The sequence below is a fragment of the Pleurodeles waltl genome, chromosome 9 (assembly GCF_031143425.1).
Source record: "Pleurodeles waltl isolate 20211129_DDA chromosome 9, aPleWal1.hap1.20221129, whole genome shotgun sequence".
Taxonomy (NCBI): Eukaryota; Metazoa; Chordata; class Amphibia; order Caudata; family Salamandridae; genus Pleurodeles; species Pleurodeles waltl.
In genome coordinates this window covers 700,292,980-700,317,442 of record NC_090448.1, presented here as the reverse complement: position 1 = coordinate 700,317,442, position 24,463 = coordinate 700,292,980, and the positions used below count along the sequence as shown (strand labels likewise).

The 24,463-nt window shown below is 49.7% G+C and overlaps 1 protein-coding gene across 1 annotated transcript in view; it reads left to right on the top strand.

The window, feature by feature from the left end:
- The window catches only part of LOC138259732 (solute carrier family 22 member 6-like), a 457,910-nt gene that overhangs the window by 242,156 nt on the left and 191,291 nt on the right, over positions 1–24,463 (top strand). The window contains exons 2-3 of the mRNA XM_069207625.1: positions 16,329–16,543; positions 23,754–23,862. Coding sequence (XP_069063726.1) covers positions 16,329–16,543; positions 23,754–23,862 — 324 coding nt within the window. The remainder of the gene's footprint in view (positions 1–16,328; positions 16,544–23,753; positions 23,863–24,463) is intronic.

Sequence of the window (24,463 nt, the reverse complement as noted above, 5' to 3'; positions counted from 1 at the left end):
ACAATATAAAACACACACCCACATCACCCACAAACCCCTACTCCTAGAGATTCGTAAATACGCACAGAGATAAGAGACCCAAGCACCCAGATGCGCAATTCACTTTCACCCACAAAACTACCACGCACTTCTAAATACACACCAATACACATCACCACACTTAGCACCACACAATCCACCCCACACATCACCCAAACCACCCCATGGCACCGCAAAGACAACCCAGGTTTTCTGACGCTGAACTCAGGGTCATGGTGGAGGAAATTGTACGGGTAGAGCCACAGCTCTTCGGGACACAGGTGCAGCACACCACCATTGCCAGGAAGATGGAGCTGTGGAGCAGAATAGTGGACAGGGTCAATGCTGTGGGACAGCACCCAAGAAATCGGGACGACATCAGGAAGCGGTGGAACGACCTACGGGGGAAGGTGCGTTCCATGGTATCCAGGCACAACATCGCGGTGCAGCGGACTGGCGGCGGACGCCCACCTCCTCCCCCAGAATTTATAACATGGGAGTAGCAGGTCTTGGCGATCCTGCATCCTGAGGGCCTCGCAGGAGTAGGCGGAGGAATGGACTCTGGTAAGTCATATCTTAACTACTTCATCCCCCCAACCCCACCAGCATGCCAACTCATACCCCCACCCTCACCCCCACCCCCATCACACCTACTCCTTGCAAATGTCTCACCCTCACAACCCACCCATCCCAACACCAAGCCCTGCATGCGACCACAAAGCATGGACACCCATCACCTAAGCATGCCCACTGCACATACCCATCCCCCCCCAAACCACCGTCACAAAAGCCCCCACACAGGAATGCAAGCACAGGGGTACACGGGCACCCACCCATTGCACGCTATGGCACACACAGAAGCTATAATCATACTTTTATACCCCTGCAGGACCCGAATGCCAAGTCACCGCGCAGGAGGGTCCACAAATGTCCACTCTACCCCCAGAAGAGGCCCACAGTGATGACAGCACCTCTGTCTCCCTGGATCCAGATGACCAGCCCGGCCCATCGGGGACCTCTGGACAGTCGGTTCCCCTCAGAAAGCCACAGGCCACAGCAGACCTTCCCCCCTCTGGGAACACCAGCACAGCACCCACACAGCGGGACCATATCTCTGTCCCCAGGACACGTCAATCAGCGGTGTGTCCACCACTACAGGGCACCCAGGTTAACCCACCACCCCAACAACAACAGGGACCTGGGGGCAGTGGTAGTGGGCACACGGTCCAGGGGACAGAGGCACAGGGAAGCAGGGGAACTGGGAGGGCTGCTGTGCGACAGGGGGGGGACAAGCCCAGGGAACCCACTCTACACGAGGCCCTCTCCTCCATCATGGGAGCATACCACCACTCCCAGGAGACGATGGTGACGGTCCTGGCCAGGATTCAGGAGATCCAGCTTCTGCAGGAGCAACAGTATATGGGGTTCAGGGAAGAACTAAAAAACATCAGTACCGCCATGGGCACCATCGTCGTGGCTCTGAATGAGGTAGTCACCACATTGCGTGACACTGTTGCACCACAAAGGGCCCCTGACACTAGCATGGACCAAGAACTGCCTACCACCTCCGCCGGCGCTAGTGGACAGGAGGCCCCGACACAAGACCAACAGGCCACCAGAACCCCACCCCCTGCAGAAGGAGAACCACCCCGCAAGCGGGCCCTGAGATCCAGGAAGAAGACAGAGTAAGATGCCAAGACCCCCACCAGCAAAGGATACCTCCCTGATTGTCATCCCACTGTCCCACATTGACACCCTGTCCAACCTTACACTGCCCCTGCTCCACTTTCCACAGGCATCTGGACAATGAACCTGTGATACTGATAGTCTGGACTCTGCCATTGACAATCCTCCACCATCACACCTCAACGATTTGCAACCACCCACCAATTTAGAGCACTGTAATAAACACACTTATTGCATAAAACAATCTGGAGTCTGGCTGTGATTATGTACAAATGTATTAGACATTACCGTGCCAAATGGCATATTCACATTGTGATGCCAACATACCAATGTCACACAGCTGTAGTCCATGGGGAAATAAAGCAGATGTCACGCAGTGGGGCCCACATCTCTGAAATCGGAAGGGAAAGTCACAACTCAGTTACCAAACACTGGGGGAAAAGGACAGATAGTAGAGAGGTAGCAGGGGTTAAGTATATGTAATATGCCGGTGTGGATTCCTACCTGTGTGTCATTGAAAATACTGCTGTATTACAGTGTTCCTGTTCTCTATGTCGTCCTCTTCGCCTTCCTCCTCTTCACTCTCCACAGACTCCACAGCTGCTACAACACCACCATCTGGACCATCCTCCTGCAGAAAAGGCACCTGGCGTCGCAAATCCAGGTTGTGAAGCATACAGCAGGCCACGATGATCTGGCACACCTTCTTTGGTGAGTACATTAGGGATCCACCAGTCATATGGAGGCACCTAAACCTGGCCTTCAGGAGGCCGAAGGTCTGCTCGATCACCCTCCTAGTTCTCCCATGGGCCTCATTGTACCGTTCCTCTGCCCTTGTCCTGCGATTCCTCACTGGGGTCAGTAGCCATGACAGGTTGGGGTAACCAGAGTCTCCTAATAGCCACACACGGTGCCTCTGGAGTTGACCCATCACGTAAGGGATGCTGCTATTCCGCACGATGTACGCGTCATGCACTGACCTAGGGAACTTGGCATTAACATGGGAGATGTACTGGTCAGCCAAACACACCATCTGGACATTCATGGAATGATAACTCTTCCTGTTCCTGTACACCTGTTCACTCCTGTTGGGGGGGCACCTCAGCCAGATGAGTCCACGACGCCAGCAGATACACGAGGGGCCTCCTTGGCCACTGTTCCATCCTGGGGAGTGCAAAGCCACAGTCTCTCAAGTCTCTACAGTGGGTGGGTTGCCCACTGTTCCATCCTGGGGAGTGCAAAGCCACAGTCTCTCAAGTCTCTACAGTGGGTGGGTTGCCCACTGTTCCATCCTGGGAGTGCAAAGCCACAGCCTCTCAAGTTTCTACAGTGGGTGGGTTGCCCACTGTGCCATCCTGGGGAGTGCAAAGCCACAGTCTCGCAAGTCTCTACAGTAGGTGGCTTGCCCACTGTGCCATCCTGGGGAGTGCTAAGCCACTGTCTCTCAAGTCTCTACAGTGGGTGGGTTGCCCACTGTGCCATCATGGGGAGTGCAAAGCCACGGTCTCACAAGTCTCTACAGTGGGTGGCTTGCCCACTGTGCCATCCTGGGGAGTGCAAAGCCACAGTCTCGCAAGTCAATATCAGTCTCCACTGGTACTGGAGGGGAACTAGTGCCCAGAGTGCTTCGTGCAGCCCTGTCCGACACAGATGCGGGCCTGCCCCTTCCGCCAATGGGCCAGCGGTGCTTGAGATGAAGGGCCCAGTTCAGCGGTGCTTGAGACGGCGGTGCCCAGCGGAGTGGTGCTTGAGATGATGGGCCCAGCACAGCGGTGCTTGAGACGGTGGTGCCCAGCGGAGGGGTGCTTGAGATGAAGGGCCCAGCGCAGCGGTGCTTGAGACGGCGGTGCCCAGCGGAGCGGTGCTTGAGATGAAGGGCCCAGCGGAGCAGTGCTTGAGATGAAGGGCCCAGCGCAGCGGTGCTTGAGACGGCGGTGCCCAGCGGAGCGGTGCTTGAGATGAAGGGCCCAGCGGAGCAGTGCTTGAGATGAAGGGCCCAGCGGAGCGGTGCTTGAGATGAAGGGCCTAGCGCAGCGGTGCTTGAGACGGCGGTGCCCAGCGGAGCGGTGCTTGAGATGAAGGGCCCAGCGGAGCAGTGCTTGAGACGGCGGTGCCCAGCAGAGCGGTGCTTGAGATGAAGGGCCCAGCGGAGCGGTGCTTGAGACGGCGGTGCCCAGCAGAGCGGTGCTTGAGATGAAGGGCCCAGCGGAGCAGTGCTTGAGATGAAGGGCCCAGCGGAGCAGTGCTTGAGATGAAGGGGCCAGCGGAGCAGTGCTTAAGATGAAGGGCCCAGCGCAGCGGTGCTTGAGACGGCGGAGCCCAGCGGAGCGGTGCTTGAGATGAAGGGCCCAGCGCAGCGGTGCTTGAGACGGCGGTGCCCAGCGGAGCGGTGCTTGAGATGAAGGGCCCAGCGGAGCAGTGCTTGAGATGAAGGGCCCAGCGGAGCGGTGCTTGAGACGGCGGTGCCGAGCGGAGCGGTGCTTGAGATGAAGGGCCCAGCGGAGCAGTGCTTGAGACAGCGGTGCCCAGCGGAGCGGTGCTTGAGATGAAGGGCCCAGCGCAGCGGTGTTGAGACGGCGGTGCCCAGCGGAGCGGTGCTTGAGATGAAGGGTCCAGCGCAGCGGTGCTTGAGACGGCGGTGCCCAGCGGAGCGGTGCTTGAGATGAAGGGCCCAGCGGAGCAGTGCTTGAGATGAAGGGCCCAGCGGTGCAGTGCTTGAGACAGCGGTGCCCAGCGGAGCGGTGCTTGAGACGGCGGTGCCCAGCGGAGCGGTGCTTGAGATGAAGAGCCCAGCGCAGCGGTGCTTGAGACGGCGGTGCCCAGGGGAGCGGTGCTTGAGATGAAGGGCCCAGCGCAGCGGTGCTTGAGACGGCGGTGCCCAGCAGAGCAGTGCTTGAGATGAAGGGCCCAGCGGAGCAGTGCTTGAGATGAAGGGCCCAGCGGAGCAGTGCTTGAGACGGCGGTGCCCAGTGGAGAGGTGCTTGAGACGGCAGTGCCCAGCGGAGCGGTGCTTGAGATGAAGGGCCCAGTTCAGCGGTGCTTCAGATGAGTGCCCAGTTCAGCGGATCAGCCCATGGCGTGGAGGTCATTCGCCACCTGATCTGTGGCTGGCTGCGTCTTCCTGCCCACCTGGGATGGGCCTGGTGGGGCCCTCCTGGGCTGCAGTACCGGGCCTGTTGGTGTCGTCCTGCCCACCTGGGATGGGGCATGCGGGGCCCTCCTGCACAGCTGGGCTGCTGGCGGTCTTGTCAGACGTGCTGCCCTTCCCAGCCTTCACTGGTCGCCTGAGGCCCTTCCCGACCTTTGGCAGTGTGCCAGGTGGCACCACACTCCCTGCCGGAGCCATGGTAGGGATTTTGGTCCCAGTTGTTTTAGGCCTCTCGCGCCGGGCACTGACAATTTTGGCATGTTTTTGCGGCGGTGGGCTGCCCGTGCCTTGGCTCCCTACTGAGCTGGCTGCCCTTGAGGATGGGGACTCCACAGTCCATGGCAGACTGTCTTCACAGGGCCCGCTGTTGTGGTGGCTGAGGTGCTGACTGGAGTCTTTTTAGATGGACGGGGTGGGGGAGTTGTTGGGAAGAGGTCAAGTTTGGAAAGGAAAATAAGTTTAGGAAGAGAGGGAAGGGTAGGTGTAGTAGGTATGGGAGTGGAGGAGGAGGTTGTGGTTGTAGGAGTTTGAAGTCTGGTGTCTTTGGGTGCAGGTGCTTGGGCTGGAGGCTGTCGTGAGGTGGATGGCTGTTGGGTGGGTGTCTGCCTGCGTTTGTGTAGCTTGGAAGAGGGGGTGACAGACACACTGGGAGAGGACACAGGGGACGTGTGAATGGTAGTGGGGGTGGTGACTGCACGTGTGCGGGGGGTTCTGGTGGGTGTGCTGGTGATGGACGTAGTGGCTGAAGATGTTGTGCATGCAGGTGTGAGTGGAGACGTGACAGGGAGGGAGGAGGGAGACGAGGAGGAGGGGGACACAGTGGAGGCAATGGGTGTTGGTATGTCTGCATGTGGATGTTGCTTGTGTGAATGCTTGTGTGATGTGTGGTGCTTATGTCTGGATGAGCTTCCCTTGGGTGTTGAGGTGTGTGCAGGCTAGTCTGATGGTGTGTCTGGGATAGGCAGAGGTACAGGGGATTGGGTATGGGGGAGGAAGTTGGAGGGGGGAGGCTAGAGACAGGCACAATTGCTGCCATCAGTGCTGAGGCCAGAGTGTTGAACGATCGCTGATGGGCAGCCTGACCCGAATGAATGCCCTCCAAGTATGCATTACTCTGTTACACCTCCCTTTCTACACCCTGGATGGCATTCAAAAGGGTAGACTACCCAACAATGAGCGTCCTCAGGAGGTCAATGACCTCCTCACTGAGGGCAGCAGGGGTGACAGGGGCAGGGCCTGAGGTGCCTGTGGCGAAGGAGATGCCCACCTTCCTGGATGAGCGGGCACGGGGCAAACGCTGAGGGGCTGCTGGGAGGGCGGTGCTGGTGCGCTGGGTGGCGGCTGTACCTGTTGTAGCGGGGGCACGGATGTTGCCACCACCACAAGGGAGCTCCCTTCAGAGGACGAGTCGCTGTCACTGACATCCGCACGAGTCCCCGCTGTGGAGCTCCCCTCGCCCTCCGTCTCACTGGTGAAATCCGAGTCAGTTGCATGGCCCGCCATGGCCATGTGAGATGCAGCTCCCTCGTGCTCCGATGCCACTTCTCCTCCGCCTGATGATGCTAATGCACAAATGAACAGGAAGACAACAAAAAAGGGGGGTGGGGAAAAATAAAAAAATGTTGAGTGCATGCATTGGCGACACCGTTGGCGGACAGGACAGACACAGAAGCCCCCTGCACTACGCCGCGCACTTGGGGTCGACTACGCAATCCGTGGGACATGGCCTACAAGCCTATGGGCGACCTCTGCTCACATACATGACACAGGGAAATGAATAGCTGTACTTGGCACCCTACAGAGGTGGGGGGCGGGGGCACAGGGCCATGCCTTACGGAGGGGCCTAGCCTACAGATATCGCCCTGGCCTAGGGATACCCACAGCCCTCCACCCCCACCCAGACACCTCCACTGTGCGCAAAGTTACCAGGATTTGAGTGTACTCACCCCCTTGTGTCTGCTGTGATGTCCTCACGCGCCCATCCAACTCAGGGTAGGCCACCGCCAGGATCCGGGACATCAGGGGCGTCAAAGTACAACTGGCACCCCTCCCACGTTGGGAGGCCATCCCCAGCTGAGCCTCCGCCGTCTTCCTGATCCAGCGTCGGATGTCCTCCCATCTCTTCCTGCAGTGGGTGCCCCGTGTCTGGTGGACCCCCAGGGTCCGGACGTCCTTGGCGATGGCACGCCAAATACTGATTTTCTGGTGGGCGCTGACCTATGTGACATGTACAGGGAGAGAAGAATAATCATCATCTTCTGCATGCTCGATGTGAGTGGCCCCCCATCCCCACCCTTGCCATGTATCACATGCTCTCATCTGTCGTTTGATGCATGCCTTAATCGCTCCCCTCCCCACCATCTTTCATCCACCCGACTCAACACAGGCATTGGCCACAAAGCATGGTCCCAGTGTACTTACCTGTTGGTCTGGAGGACCGTAGAGTAGCGCATACTGGGGGAGGACCCCATCCACGAGTTTCTCCAACTCCTGAGCAGTGAAGGCAGGGGCCCTTTCCCCAGTCACATGAGCCATTGTCTCTTCTAGACCGTGGTCACAGCAGCACTTGCAGTGTAGGTCCTCTCCTGTGGAAGATCAGGTATCGAGTGATTAAGCAGATAGAAAATGGCGGTCACGCCCGCGGCGGTGCGTACCGCAGCGGTGCGTACCGCGACCGCCGGCGCACATCGTCATTGGCTCCTGAGACCCATAGGGTTCAATGTTAACCAATGCAGCTTTGCGCCGCGGTCTTCGACCGCCTACCGCCACGGTGTCCCACGCCAGCGCATTGACCTCACATCCCATTGTCGCACTTCACAGGTCAGGCAGCTGCCATTTCAAGGGCCCACATGCCTTATTTTCTACTGCGTCACACATACCTAGGCCTTGCATCGACACTCATACAAGCCATTCAATGCATTGGGAATCGTGTTATGTGCAAGCTGTGGTTACGTACCTGTGGGTTGATTGACTCTGTGCTCGCTGTTGTCCTTCATAGGCACTGTCCGCTGGCACATGCGAGGAGATGGAGAAATCTTCCTGTGTACCGACCGCTGGTGGACCTGTCGACAATGGAGGAAAGACATGTCATACTGACATACAGGCTTGACCGAGCCACTATACAGGAACTATGTACCCAGTTGGAGCCAGACCTGATGTCACCAATCCGCCAACCCACAGGGATCCCCCCTCTAGTGCAGGTGCTGTCAATACTCCATTTCCAAGCAAGTGGGTCATTTCAAACAACAGTGGCCATATCATCAGGGATGTCCCAGCCCATGTTTTCCAAGGTGTTGTCCAGAGTGTTGTCTGCCCTGCTCAAACACATGCCGAGCTACATCGTCTTCCCTGAGGTGGGGAATTTGGCTACAGTAAAGGCTGATTTCTATGCCCTTGGACATATACGCAACATCATTGGTGCCATTGATGGGACACATGTTGCTTTGGTCCCCCCCAACAGGAGTGAACAGGTGTACAGGAACAGGAAGAGTTATCATTCCATGAATGTCCAGATGGTGTGTTTGGCTGACCAGTACATCTCCCATGTTAATGCCAAGTTCCCTGGATCAGTGCATGACGCGTACATCATGCAGAATAGCAGCATCCCTTACGTGATGGGTCAACTCCAGAGGCACCTTGTGTGGCTATTAGGAGACTCTGGTTACCCCAACCTGTCATGGCTACTGACCCCAGTGAGGAATCCCAGGACAAGGGCAGAGGAACGGTACAATGAGGCCCATGGGAGAACTAGGAGGGTGATCGAGCGGACCTTCGGCCTCCTGAAGGTCAGGTTTAGGTGCCTCCATATGACTGGTGGATCCCTAATGTACTCACCAAAGAAGGTGTGCCAGATCATCGTGGCCTGCTGTATGCTTCACAACCTGGCTTTGCGACGCCAGGTGCCTTTTCTGCAGGAGGATGGTCCAGATTGTGGTGTTGTAGCAGCTGTGGAGCCTGTGGAGAATGAAGAGGAGGAAGGCGAAGAGGACGACATAGAGAACAGGAACACTGTAATACAGCAGTATTTTCAATGACACACAGGTAGGAATCCACACCGGCATATTACATATACTTAACCCCTGCTACCTCTCTACTGTCTGTCCTTTTCCCCCAGTGTATGGTAACTGAGTTGTGACTTTCCCTTCCGATTTCAGAGATCTGGGCCCCACTGCATGACATCTGCTTTATTTCCCCATGGACTACAGCTGTGTGACATTGGTATGTTGGCATCACAATGTGAATATGCCATTTGGCACGGTAATGTCTAATACATTTGTACATAATCACAGCCAGACTCCAGATTGTTTTATGCAATAAGTGTGTTTATTACAGTGCTCTAAATTGGTGAGTGGTTGCAAATCGTTGAGGTGTGATGGTGGAGGATTGTCCATGGCAGAGTCCAGACTATCAGTATCACAGATGCATTGTCCAGATGCCTGTGGAAAGTGGAGCAGGGGCAGTGTAAGGTTGGACAGGGTATCTATGTGGGACAGTGGGATGACAATCAGGGAGGTATCCTTTGCTGGCGGGGGTCTTGGCATCTTACTCTGTCTTCTTGCTGGATCTCAGGGCCCGCTTGAGGGGTGGTTCTCCTTCTGCAGGGGGTGGGATTCTGGTGGCCTGTTGGTCTTGTGTCGGGGCCTCCTGTCTACTAGTGCCGGCGAACGTGGTAGGCAGTTCTTGGTCCATGCTAGTGTCAGGGGCCCTTTGTGGTGCAACAGTGTCCCGCAATGTGGTGACTACCTCATTCAGAGCCACGATGATGGCGCCCATGGCGGTACTGATGTTTCTTAGTTCTTCCCTGAACCCCATATACTGTTGCTCCTGCAGAAGCTGGATCTCCTGAAACCTGTCCAGGACCGTCGCCATCGTCTCCTGGGAGTGGTGGTATGCTCCCATGATGGAGGAGAGGGCCTCGTGTAGAGTGGGTTCCCTGGGCCTGTCCCCCCCCTGTCGCACAGCAGCCCTCCCAGTTCCCCTGTTTCCCTGTGCCTCTGTCCCCTGGACCGTGTGCCCACTACCACTGCCCCCAGGTCCCTGTTGTTGTTGGGGTAGTGGGTTAACCTGGGTGCCCTGTAGTGGTGGACACACCGCTGATTGACGTGCATGGGGACAGAGATATGGGCCCGCTGTGTGGGTGCTGTGCTGGTGTTCCCAGATGGGGGAAGGTCTGCTGTGGCCTGTGGCTGTCTGAGGGGAACCGACTGTCCAGAGGTCCCCGATGGGCCGGGCTGGTCATCTAGATCCAGGGAGTCAGAGGTGCTGTCATCACTGTGGGCCTCTTCTGGGGGTGGAGTGGACATTTGTGGACCCTCCTGCGCGGTGACGTGGCGTTCGGGTCCTGCAGGGGTATAAAAGTATGATTATAGCTTCTGTGTGTGCCATAGCGTGCAATGGGTGGGTGCCCGTGTACCCCTGTGCTTGCATTCCTGTGTGGGGGCTTTTGTGACGGTGGTTTGGGGGGGGATGGGTATGTGCAGTGGGCATGCTTAGGTGATGGGTGTCCATGCTTTGTGGTCGCATGCAGGGCTTGGTGTTGGGATGGGTGGGTTGTGAGGGTGAGACATTTGCAAGGAGTAGGTGTGATGGGGGTGGGGGTGAGGGTGGGGGTATGAGTTGGCACGCTGGTGGGGTTGGGGGGATGAAGAAGTTAAGATATGACTTACCAGAGTCCATTCCTCCGCCTACTCCTGCGAGGCCCTCAGAATGCAGGATCGCCAAGACCTGCTCCTCCCATGTTGTAAATTCTGGGGGAGGAGGTGGGGGTCTGCCGCCAGTCCGCTGCACCGCGATGTTGTGCCTGGATACCATGGAACGCACCTTCCCCCGTAGGTCGTTCCACCGCTTCCTGATGTCATCCCGATTTCTTGGGTGCTGTCCCACAGCGTTGACCCTGTCCACTATTCTGCTCCATAGCTCCATGTTCCTGGCAATGGTGGTGTGCTGCACCTGTGTCCCGAAGAGCTGTGGCTCTACCCGTACAATTTCCTCCACCATGACCCTGAGTTCAGTGTCAGAAAACCTGGGGTGTCTTTGCGGTGCCATGGGGTGGTTTGGGTGATGTGTGGGGTGGATTGTGTGGTGCTAAGTGTGGTGATGTGTATTGGTGTGTATTTAGAAGTGCGTGGTAGAATTGCTGGGTGACAGTGAATTGCGCTTCTGGGTGCTCGGGTCTCTTATCTCTGTGCATGTTCACGAATCTCTAGGAGTAGGGGTTTGTGGGTGATGTGGGTGTGTGTTTTATATTGTGTTGGGTGTGTGGGAGTATTGTTTGTATGTGTATCAGGTGTGTGTATTTCGAATTATCCAATGTGGCTGTGTTTTGTAAATGTGTGTGTATTTTGAGCGCAGCGGTGTGTACCGCCAATGGAATACCGCGGTTGAAAGACCACCGCGTGGATTCGTGTGTCGTGATAGTGTGGGCGTATTTCTGTTGCCATGACGGTGGAGGTTTGGTCATCGCCAGTTTCTCGCTGCCCTTTGGTGTGGCGGACTTTTGTGGATGTCTGTATTTTGGCGGTTTGCCTGTTGTGGGTCAGAATGACCGTGGCGGTTTACCGCGGCCGCGGCGGTGTTCTGGCGGTCTTCTGCACGGCGGTAAGAGCCTTTTACCGCCAATGTTGGAATGACCACCAATATGTCTAAACTACATTTTACTACACCACATGCAGCTCCACTCTATGACTACTACACTCTACGCCACTCTGTTCTATGCTGTTCCAATGTACTCTACTCCACATTGCACCACTCAGCTCTGTCACTCCACTCTTCACAGTTACGTTGTTTGCCACTTCATGCTATGTTATTCTGCTCTATGCCTCTCGGCTGTATACCACTCAGTGCCCCTTCACTCTTCGCTGTTCCACTCTATGCCACTCCACTCCACACTACTCCACTCCATATCACTCCATTCTATTCAACTCCATTGTATGCAACTTCAGCCTATGCCACTCCATGCTATTCCACTCTACTCCTCTTGACACCACTCCATTCTACGCCACTCCCTGTACACCACAATACTGTATGTTTTTCCACTGTACTCCACTCCCCTCTATGCCACTCCACACTTCACTTTTCCAGTGTATGTGACTCCACTCCATGCCTCTCCACTGTACTCCACTCCACTCCTTGCCATTCCACTCAACACCACTGCACTCTGTGCCACTCTACCCAATGCTATTCCACTCTGTGCCACTCCAGTTTATGCCACTCCACTCTAAACCACTCCGCTATACGCCACTCCAATCTATGCCACTCCAGTCTATGATATTCCACTGTACGCCACTCCAGTCTATGCCACTTTACTGTCCACCCTTCCACTGTATGCCAGTGCACCCCACTCTTCGCTAATCCACTGTACCACACTTGACTCTATCCTACTATACTCCTCTGCAGTCCAACCCTTTACATTCTACACCACTGCACTCTACGCTACTCCACTCTATGCTATTCTGGTGGATGCAACTCCATTCTATTGCACTCTATTCTCTACCCCTCCACTGTATGCCACTCCACTATATGCTGCTCCATTCTGCACTATTCCACTCTACACCACTCAACTCTATGCCACTCTACTGTTTGTCACTCCACTATAGGCCACTAAGCTCTACTCCACTCCACCCTATGATATTCCACTGCATGTCATTTGACTCTGCACCACTTTTTGCCCCACTACTCTACGCTCTTCTACTATTCACCTCTCCACTTTACTCCACTGAACTCGGCGCCCATCCACTCTACCCTATTGTACTCTTCATCTCTCCACTTTATGGCAATCTACTATACGGCACTGAACTCTATGCCACTCCAATCTCCCCAACTCCAATCAATGCCATTCCACTCAATGCTATTGCCCTGTACTCCATTCCACTCTATACCACTGCATGCCACTCCACTATATGGTATTCCACTCTACACCACTGCACCACTGCACTGTGTGCCATTCCACTCTATGGCATTCCACTCTATGCTACTCCACTTTACGTCACCCCACTTCACTCAGTGCTGTTCCACTGTACATCCCTCCACTCTATGCCAATCTACTCTACGCCAATCCTCTGTATGCCACTCAACTGTATGCCAATCCAATGTAAGCTACTCCACTCTACACCACTCAACTGTACGCTATTCCACTGTATGCCACTCTGTTCTACACCATTCTACTCTATGTTACTCACCTCTATGCCACTCTGCTATATGTCACTAGGCTACTCAGATCTACTCCACTACACTGTATGCTATTCCACTGTGCAGCACTTGGCTCTACACCACTTTATTCTACTAAAGGTCAGTTCACTCTATGCCACTGAACTCAGTGCCACTCCACTCTATGCTAATCCACTGTTTACTATTGCACTTTATGCAACTCCACTCTATTGTACTCTTCTCCACTCCACTTTATGCCAATCTACTGTATGCAACTGAACTTCATGCCACTCCACCCTACCCGGCTCCAATCTACTCCATTCCAATCTGCGCTATTCCACTCTTTTGCCACTCCACTATACAGTATTCCACTCTACGCCACTGCACTGTGCACCATTTTACTCTGACATTCAACTCTATGCTACTCCACTCTACGACACTACACTCTTTGCCACTCAACTTTACGCCACTCCAATTTACGCCACTCCATTCTATGCTATTCCACTCCATATAACTTCACTTTATGCCACTCTAGTATATGCTATTCCACTCTACACCACTCATCTATACACCACTCCACTGTTCGCCACTCCACTCTTCTACACTCTACCACACTCCACTGTATGACACTGCCTTCCACAACACTGTCCTCCACTGTACTCTCTAACATTCCACTTAACAACACTCCACTTGACAACAGTAGTACACTGCATGATTTTTAATAAGTTTTTATTCAAAATAAAAACCATTGAAATTTATTGAAAAAACAACAATTAAACTTAAGTACGTAAACAAACATCGAAAATTACACTGATACCTTAAATGTGTAATATATGCACCATCTTTAAATTGCTATAACTTTTTTAATTCTTTCCATATAAACCAAACATAAACTACACAGATATTAGGAATTCTAAAAATACAGTCATACCTTAACTGTATTATTTACGGATCACATTTAAGTTATTATAATTCGCACACCACCATATGCAGTGTAGTTAACTCAGTTGCCACACTACATTAACTATAACTTGCGCCGTCTCCATGTACTGCTTACACTCTTTTATAGTACATCACTTATGCCATCTGAAATTAAAGCATTATGACATGGTAAACCCCATATTTTGTCACAACACCGCGCATGGTAGAGTGCAACTACATTAAATGACAAGATTGAAAATGAGCATTACCGTCCAATATCTGTGGCAGAAAGAGTAGTTAGAAATATAGCCTAAGAGATAAAAGAGGCATCTACCATCACTACAGATGCTTTTGGGACAATAATGAAAGAGTATGCCCCGAAAATCACACCTCAAGTAGTTGGTCAAATGCAATCCATCCCTAACATTAAGACAGCCATAACCAGGAAACGGAAAGCAGAGACAAGCCATGCCACCACTGAAAACCTTTTCCTAACGTGAAATGCAACCTCATTTGACTGTGACATATGCCAAAGAAGAACTCTTCTTAAAAATGAGAAGAGAATTATTATTCTTCTGTGCCATTCACAATCTGGTAACCTTCACCCAATCTGTTGTTTGCTCAAGTTATGGGATCCTTATCGCATGCCTCCCTCTTTGACCAGATTTACAAAATTCATGGACAGTACCACAATTACATTTTGTTTTACTGGCCTCATCCTAAACAAAAAGCCACACCTCTACCATGATTTTTTTCTATAATTCATTAAAAACATAATATGCACCAACCAAAGTAATAATGGGTTTGCCATGAACCACAGAATCACAAAAATCTGATATGAAACACAGCTATGAGGGCATTACTTCCTTTTTAATCCAGTAATTTGGAGACACCTTCAAAGATCAACTTTAAGCGCAGGTTTAACAGCCATTTTGCCTTTGATTTAGAAAAATATGATCACCCTCGTCTTTGTTCTTGCTAATGAAGCAGATAAACACTATGATTTACTACTGGACTTCTCATATTATATAACTAATGTAGACAAATAGCTCTGTCCTTGAATACTCCAAAGACACTTATTTTGGACGCATGGACCCGCCATTAGCCAACCAGGTTTCACTTAGCATGATGTAACGTCTTCAACAGCATCCTTAACAAAAAAGCTAAAAAACAAAACAAAAGAGGAACACAACTGATTCCAAACTACACTACGTAGCTAGCACCCCTCGGCTGTGCAATTTTATTGAGATACTTCAAAAGGAACATGGCTTAATGTCTCGCCCTAACTTTGATCTAAAATATCCAAGCATACCACAAAAATACATTATATTTTTTTCTACCAAAGTCCAACTACTTGAAAACTTCCATGGCTTCAGTTATGTTGAATCAACAGCCTATACATAAATCTACCCTAAACCTACAAATGATTAAGCAAGCTTAACAAACCCAAATCGACACACCTAACAGCCGAACTGTGACATCACAAAAATTGTAAAAGGCTTACCCAGTATACATTATACAGTATACATTTTTTCTTTACATTCTTGAATTTTTTAAAATATGAACTACATGTCTCAGTGTACAACAAAAAACATTATATAAGATAATATGCTAACAAATACATCAACCCAAAAATTAAAAATTAAATGTACACTAACAGTAGAACCTACACCTAAACATAAAATATTTACTCAGCACTTTTAAAATAAAATACCATAATTACTTAACAATTACAAGAACGCTATTCAGAAACTAACATAGTATAGTTAAGATATATTTTTAAAATAATGAATACAGCATTGTACCTAACATGTACATCATACATACCCATTAACATTTCAAGTAAAATAATTACAATACATGTTCATATTTCAAAAACTGTAATATATCCTTAAGAGAAATGTCATCTTTAACTCAGGTATTCTAATTTTCAGTTGCTAAAATATGAAAGAATTACTTGACCTGTTAACCACCCCATACCTAAAAGTTCAAGTTCAAAATGTAATAATTGGAACGTTTCAGAGGGGTGGTGAGCCTCTGAGGTATACAGTCCAGTATAGAGAAATGTTTTTAGTCATTGAGTACGATGTAAACATTGGTAAGATTTAAAACATCATCATTAAGATACGAGCAAAGAACTTTTTGTTTCCCTTGTAGATCAGGTCATCTATCTCTCAGCACAGTTTCTAGAGCATAACGCCCTCCAAGCGTATCAAGTCACTTATCAGCTAGGGAATTGTTGATTAAGCCAATCACAGGGTTAGTATAATTTTTTCTTAATGAAAACTCACATTTTGGTTGCAGTTCTCAAATGTGTTTCTTTGTTGGATGTTGGGGATCATTTATCAGAAGATGTGAATCAAAATACGTAATACAGGCACTAATTCGGATTCTTCACTCCATACTATAGGTTTTCCACCAGCTTTGCCTTCTTCGCCCTTGCCATGGACCTGCAGAAATTTGGTGACGACATATCCTTGGTCCAGCTGATCTTCGGGGCAGTGGAACTTCCACTACGGGTGCTAAGCACTGTCAGCATGAACTACCTGGGTCGCAGATGCACCCAGGCCTTCTGTCTCATTGCAGCAGGGACGCTGGTCCTGACAAGCCTGGCTGTACCTGAACGTAAGGGCTTTCCAGGTTTCCACAGTCACTGGGCCATCATTTATCTACTGGAAGCTGCTGTTATATGCCAGAATTTGTATTGTACATTTTGTGCTTATTTTAATTGCAGAATAAGCCAGTGGTAATGGCTACTCCCCATGGGATTGACACAACAGTAAAGACATCTCCCATTATCACAAGGGATTGAAAAAATGCTGGGCATTTCCTCCACTAATGCAATCACAGTAAGAGCTGTTTCCTCTGCAGGAATGTTGTCACTGCAGTAAAGGCAACTCCCAGTGTGTTGTCACAGTAGCAAGAGCAGATCCTGGTGTAACGATACTGCAATGTGGGTAGATATTACTGTGATGTAATTGCAAGAAGACACATTCCCAATGTGATTTTACTGCAGGGTGATTTCCAGTTATGTTATGTTATGTTTTATGTTATGTTGTGTTATGTTATGTAGATTTGTAGAGCACACTATCACCCAAGAGGTATCCTTGGAGAAGCCCAGACCACGGGATCTGGTTTTCTGTATGCGTGGGATGTGTGCAAGTAGGAGTGTAGATGAGCAGAGGTGCCTGGAAAGTTTGTGAATGCAGGTGCAATTGTTGAGGTATGCTGACCCAGTGCTATGTTGTGCCTTGAAAGTGTGGGTGAGGAATTTGAATTGTGCTTCTTTGTGTATAGGGAGACGGTGGAGCTCCTTTAGGTATAGTTGATGTGAATGTGGATTGGGAGTTTCAGAGTGTTCTGGCCACTGAGTTCGAAATTGTCTGCAACCTTCGGGTGAATTTTTTGTTGATCCTGGCATAGAGGGTGTTACTGTAGTCCAGCCTCCTTGTGACTCAGGTGTGCTTGATGGTTTTCTGGTGCTGATTTGGGAGGCATTTGAAAATCTTCCTCAGCATCTTCAGGGTATGGAATCATGATGTGGTGAAAGCGTTAACTTGGATGGTCATGTTGAGTTTGCAGTTGATGACGGTCCTGAGGTTCTTGGTTTCGAAGATGGGGGTGGATGTTTGTCCTAGCTTTGTTGGCCACCAGGTGGAGTCCTGAGGTGAAGTGCTCTTCCTGAAGATCATGATTTTGATCTTGTTGGTGTTCAACTTCAAACAGTTGGTCTTCATCCAGCAGACCATTTTCGTCATGCAGGCGCTGAACTTGATCTGGGTACTGGGCATCTTGTCCATGAGGTAGAGAAGAATTGTGTGTCGTCGGTATAGCAGAGGACATTGATGTCATGAAAGCAGACAATGCTGGCTGCAGGGATCATGTGTATGTTGAAAAGGGTTGAGCTCAGGGAGGATTCTTGTGGAACTCCACAGATCAGTCCAATGTGGTATCATGCCATGCTCACTGACTGGGTTCTTCCTGTCAGGAAGGAGCAGATCTATTGGAGTACATGTCCTTGGATCCTGATGTCATGAAGAGGATGAGGTGGGAGACTGTGTAAAATGCTGTGAAGAGGTCCAGGAGGATAAGGGCCACCATGTCTCCTCCTTCCAGAGCAATGTGGATGTCATCCGTGGTGGTAATGTTTCCATGCTGTGGTTGGTTCTGAAACTAGACTGAGTGGTGGCAAGTAGTTGGTGGTCATTGAGGTATTCAGTGAGACGTCTTTTGATTACTTTTTCTAAAACCTTGTCTGGGAATGGTAGCAGGAAGATCAGTCTGTAGTTGGTAAGCATTGAAGGGTCCACAGAAGGTTTCTTTAGCAATGGGAGGACATTTGCATGTTTCCAAGCATCTGGGAAGGTGGCAGGACTGGTGGGGGCATTCTGAATGGGTGTGAGCGTGGTTCTGATGAGTTGAAATCCTCTGGAGTAAGCGTGGTGGGAGCAGGGGTTTGATGTGGCCCAAGTGGATGAACTTCATGGTAGTAGTGGTTTCTACTAGGGTGATGATGGGCCATCTGGTTAGCATTGGAAGTTTGGATCAGATTGGGAGGCCTTTGGCAAGGTCTGGTGGGTCCCATTGTGATTTGAAGTTGCTGTAAATCGCATCGATTTTGTTACTGAAGAATTGTGAGAGATGGTTGCAGAGGTCCTGTGAGGGGGTGATCGAGATGGAGGTGGCCGCTAATCATGTGAAATCATTCAGAATAGGGAAGATTTCTTTGCTTTTGTTGGTGCTGGCATTGATGCAGTCCACCAGAGTGATGCGTTTGGTGGTGAAATCATTTGGTGGTAATGTCTCAAGGTGTATTTGAAAGTGCTCCTGTCTGCATTGGCCTTGCTCATTCTCCATATGCGCTCCAGTTGTTTGCAGTGGCGTTTCATCAGTCTGATTTCCTGCATGTACCCACTGGCATGAAGTCTAGATCTTGTAATATTGCTTGCTTGAGGAGGGAGTCGGCGCAGGAGATGATCCAAATATTGCTTTGGGGAGGCTATTGTATTGTACTGATCAGTGAGAATTAAGAGTGGTGTTCCAGTCTCTGCCAGTGGTGCTACTCCAGTTTCAAATTGCAGATCTTGTAAGTCATGCATGTGCATTGAACCAGGATGGGCATGCTGAACTTGATGAGGGTGTTATCTATCCAGGAGATTGGCATGGGCTCTTCGAGTCAGATGTTGCCTATGATGGTTAAAATAGGGTCCAGAAGGTGTCTGGCAATGGGGAAAGGTCCCTTTACCCATTGGGTGAAGCCCATGCTTCCAAGATCTTTAATAAGTAAGTTGTAGTTGGCCTGGTCTTTCAGGTGGAATTTTAGGTCTCCAAGCAGGATGAAATTGATAGAGTCAAGTGTGAGTGGTGCAAAAAAGTTTGTGACGGGTTCGCTAAAGTTGGTGCTTGCTTCAGGTGTTCTGTAGATGAGAGTGCCACTTAGGGTGAAGTTGGCTGGGACATTTAGGTTGAAACAACAGGTGTTCAAAGTTGGAGGCTGACATGTCCGTAGTGCAGGTGATGGCTTTCTTGTGGATGATGGTGATTCTGCCTCTGGGCTTGTGAAGTCTGTCCTGCCTGGTGATCTTGTAGCAAGTGGGGATGACTGTGACGATGCCAGGTGCAGATGCAGGATTTAGCCAGGCTTCTGTGGCGAAAAATGGTTCCACAGCAATGTTGTGCTGCAGGTTCCAGATCTCAGCTGCATGCTTGGTGAATGAGCGTGTGTTGAGGAGCATGCTTGTGAATGCAGTGTTGTGTGGGTGGTGGCAGGACTGCGTGAGTGTGAGAGAGTGGGGTATCGGGTGTTCTTGATGTGAGTGTGGTGAGTGTTGGGTATAGATAACTGTGTGAAAAGTTACAGAAAGGACAGAAGAATGCTTCCTCTGTGTTTATGGTGCAGCAAGGCAGCAGCTTGGGGAAATGCAGCTGGAGTTGAAAGCATGGAGGGGCTGACGAGGGTAGAGGCAGGAAAGGGCAAGGGTTTCTGGTGCTGGGCATTACTCAGGTGCAGACGGTCAGACAGGCTTGTCCCTCACATGCCTTTGACATTCCAGCAGGTGCGTCCACTATGCATCCGTGCTGTGGCCACCATTAAGTAGACCTCGGGAGGTGAGAGTAGTGATATCACTTCCTGTGCAGATGGATGATGGGAAATCCAGTGATGTCACTTCCTGTGCAGATGGATGGTGGAAACAAGTTCTCTTGCTTGGCTTTTTCTTTTAAATTCCCAGTATATCAAAAGGTGCTGTCAGTACCTATTGTGATATCACTGTAGGAGGAAGTGTAGTCTAGAGTTGTGTCACTTTAGTAAAATTAGCTCACACTGTGAACTCAGAGTAGATCCAGTGTGATGTCATTGCAGTACAGGTAGTTTCCAATTAGATGACACAATAATAATAAATGAAAATCTCCTTCTGATAGGTCACAGCACCAACTGAAAAGTTCAGTGGAATGTCAGAATAGCGAGTGTTGGTCTGTGTTGTGTCCCTGCAGAAGGGATGGCCCACTGCATTGCACCACTACACTGGTGTGATGTCAAAGAAGCAAAGTCGAATTATAATGTGATATAGCTGCAGCTTGTGATATAAATGAACAACACTTCTAGCAGCCGCCTATATGATTCACTGAAGTGTGATATCACATTGGTAATGCCAGATCAATGGCAGCTCATATGGGATGATACCCCGAAACCGGTCCAAGGATGGTTATTTCGAGTCCAGGGAGGATCTGGCCTGCCAATTCGGGCTGGACTGTTCTCAAGGGGAACAGGGTCAAGACTGATTTGCATATGGCTGGGTCCAAACTGAAATTGCATGGGTAGCAAAAAAGCAATGTATTTAGGCCCAGATCTCTGTACTGGGGGTAAATGTTTGACATTGCCCAGCATTCCATCCACCACTTGTTCTTTTTGCGTTTGTCTTTCTCCTAAGTGTGGCCTCCGGACTCCCTGATTGACCTCCTATGTGGCACACAATCAGTTATGTATTGAGGATTTGTATAGTGTTGGACCAGATGAGTTGGCCTATCTATCTCCTAGTTGAATAGCGAGGTCTTCAGCTTGTTATGGAACCTGAGTAGAGATGGGGAGGTCCTGATGTGGTTTGGAGGTTGTTACAGGATCTGGTGGCAATGTAGGAAAAGGAGAGTCCTCCTGATTGCCTCCTGATGATACAGGGTATTTGCACGCGGTAGAGTCTGGCTGAGTGCAGTTGTGTAGTGGGTTGATAGAAGTTCAGGCAATGGTTGAGGTAGGCAGGTCCAATGTTGTATGAGTGGGTGAACAGTTTGAATTGGCATCACTCCTGGAGTGGTAGCCAGTGTAGCTCTCTGAGGTGGGGCATGCTGTGTGCACTGTGGTGTATGTTGAGGATGAGTGTGGCATTCTGGAGTTTTTGTATGAGTTTATTCATAATGCCGGCATAGAGTGCATTATCATTATCCAGTCTGATAATGATGAGGGCCTGGGTGACTGTGGGTCTGGTGTTAATAGGAAGATATCAGAATATTTTGTGGAGCATATGTAGAATGAAGAAGCAGGAGGAGGGGAGGGTGTTTACTTGTTTGGTCATTGCGAGTCTGTCATCCAAGATGATGCTGAGGTTTGTGGCCTGGTCAGTGAGGGTGGGCCCCAAGTCTGTTGGCCACCAAGAGGAGTCCTATGGAGAGCTCTTGTTACCAAAGACTAGGACCTCTGTTTTATCTGTGATCAGTTTAAGGCATTTCTGTTTCATCCAGTTTGCTACGTTTGACATGCAGGTGGTGAAGTTGGTACTGGTGGTGTGGTTGTTGTCTGTGAGGAAGATGATGAGCTGGGTGCTATCTACCTAGGGGGCAATGTTGATTTCATGGGATCTTATGACATGGGCAAGTGGCAAATGTAGATGTTGAAGAGGGTAGGGCTCAGCGATGATCCCTGAGGGTCTCCACAGATGAGGTTCTTGGGTTTGGAAGTGTAGGGCAGGAGCCTGACATGCTGTGTTCTGTCGGAGAGAAAAGAGGCTAGCCATCTGAGGATGTGCCCATGTGGACCTGAGTTGTGGAGTCTTGTGATGAGGGTGCTGTAGGGGACGTTGTCGAAGGCTGTGGCGAGGTCGAGTAATATAAGTGCTGCAGTTTCCTGTTTGTCCATGAATGTCCAAATGTCATCCGTTGCTGCGGTGACAGCGGTTTCCATGCTGTGGTATGCCTCCTGTGGCTTCCTGCTGCTTGCTTGCCCCTAAGCCTGCATTTGCATGGGATCACACCCCCATGCAAATGAGGTAATGTCTGCTGGGGATCATGTGGGTGCATTATGTGCAACCATCCAACCATACAAGAGCCGGCCAAACATCTGCAGCCAGTTCTGTGATGCCAAACTGCACATGGCTGGAAAAGAGGTGCAAATGTCAGTTGCACCACTATAGTGTTTCATGTAATATACACCAGATAACTATCTTAAACCACTGCATGAGCTAGATGAGCTAATGGCTAGTCAGACTTCTACTGGACCACGTGTGGTTTTCTGGGTTGGTTTAGCATGCTCCCCTTAGTGAATTGCTCACCTTGTTTGAGGTCCTGCCCATGTTTGTTTATAATACTCTCCTCTGTAGCTGAACCTGTTTTTAAATAAAGGCAGAAGAAGATTAAAAGGCTTCTTCTGCAGAACCTGGTGAAGTGGGGACTGTTGTTTACCATGCATGCCCTAAGGCATGACACAATTTCTTTTCAATTGGATAATCAAGTTACTCCCTGTGGAACTTTGACTCTCCAAGGGTAATGATAGTGAACAGTTGAAGATAACATCTAAAGGTTTTAGAGGGATTCAAACCCTTGATTCTGTATGAAATTGTAACCAAACTCAATAAATACAATGTTTGGTCAAAGTTATATCTTTAGAAGAAAATAGAAGCCTAATTTAGAGATGGGCATTACAGAATGAAACTCTGAAAATGCAATTGGCAATTCAGTCCCCCCAAACAAACCTTTTCTGATGGTTCAGCATATGGAAACTCTTTCTGCGAGCATGCAAAGTGTTGGTGCACAAGCAAGGTGCCCATGACATGGTACCAGGAGGTTGGCTACCTTAGACGGAATCCTCTGTCTACACACAGATTTTATCCAGGAAAACCATTACAACATAACTGCTCTGTCACATCTCAACACAGGCAAGAACACACAAGGTTTTGAAGAACAACTAAAGCTCACATTTCTCGGGTGCAGTCTTTTGGAAAGCCTTACATTTTCATTACTGTGGAAAGGTGCTTTGCACATTCAGACAGTCTTACTGCACCTTCCATCCTTGCTGCAGATGTGCTTGATTCTTTACCATGCACAAAATTCTCTAACCTGCCTTTATTCATCATCTTTGTAATGTGAGTTCTCTTTCAGAACATGACCTGCTCACTCTTATATTTTCAAAAGTGTGTTTGTAGCTGTAGATATCACGATAAAAGGATTAAGACAAAGGAAGTGTCTGCAACATAAGGATATGGAGACAGATGCACTTGAGGTGGAAAAGTGGGTAAGTGAATGAAACCCTATTGAGATGAGAAAAGGGCATCTGCATTCTCTCATTCATGTAGGGTGAGAGGTAGAGCAAAGTTGTGAGGACAGATCACAATATGACTGTACTAGGAACAGCTCTTGTTGTGATATCAGTACAGTGAGGTCAGCTCATGGTATGATGTCACTATGTTGAAGGCAGCACCAACTGTGAAGTAATTGCAATATTGACAGCCTATAGTGTGATGTCATCTTGGGTGCTTTGTACTTTAAAAAAAAGTTGTGGATTGTTTTATGCATTTGTGAAAGTCTAAACAAGTTCCTTCCTCAACATTACCTATTTTGTCCTTAATAGGTTTGTCTATAGTATCAATGTTGCTGATCGCTTTTGGCAAAGGAATCCTGGGTGCTTCCATTGTCTGCACCTACTTGTACACAGTGGAGCTCTTCCCAACTACTCTCAGGTACAATCTGCTGTTTGGGTTCATTTTAGTACCTTGCTTCGGCACATTAATTGTGGCTTAGCTTAGGCCTGCGGCCTGTGCACTTTTACCTAGATAATGTGCTCTATTTTTATTTATCTATTTCATTCATTTTAGAATAGCTTGTTTTTGAGTGGGGATATTTTATTTTTCCTAATCAGCTGCTATTCTGCGAGAGCATTGTTATTATTATCGTGCACAACATTTCTCATCATGTTCCTAACCAAGTATGAAAAGGAATAGTACGAGACCAACACAACATAATGTTGGCATTGCCACCACAAGAGCAAACACTCAATCTAACACTTAGGCACTTGCCCACATCAGGCCTATTTAGCAGAACACAAACATGCTTTTCTGTAAAACACTTTGTAGGCCAAGTGGGAGTTGAGAGGGGTCCTTCTGACCAGGATTTCCATCTATGCTTCATGCCATTTTCAGTAAGACATCGGCCTTGTCTCTGCAAGCCAGCTAATGAGTCAAAGGGCAGACCTCCTTTCTAAGGTATTGGGGTGGGTGCTCCTCTCTCCAAACTGAGTATGGACAGATTGGGCTATTACCGCTGTGTTCTCGCTAGAAGCTA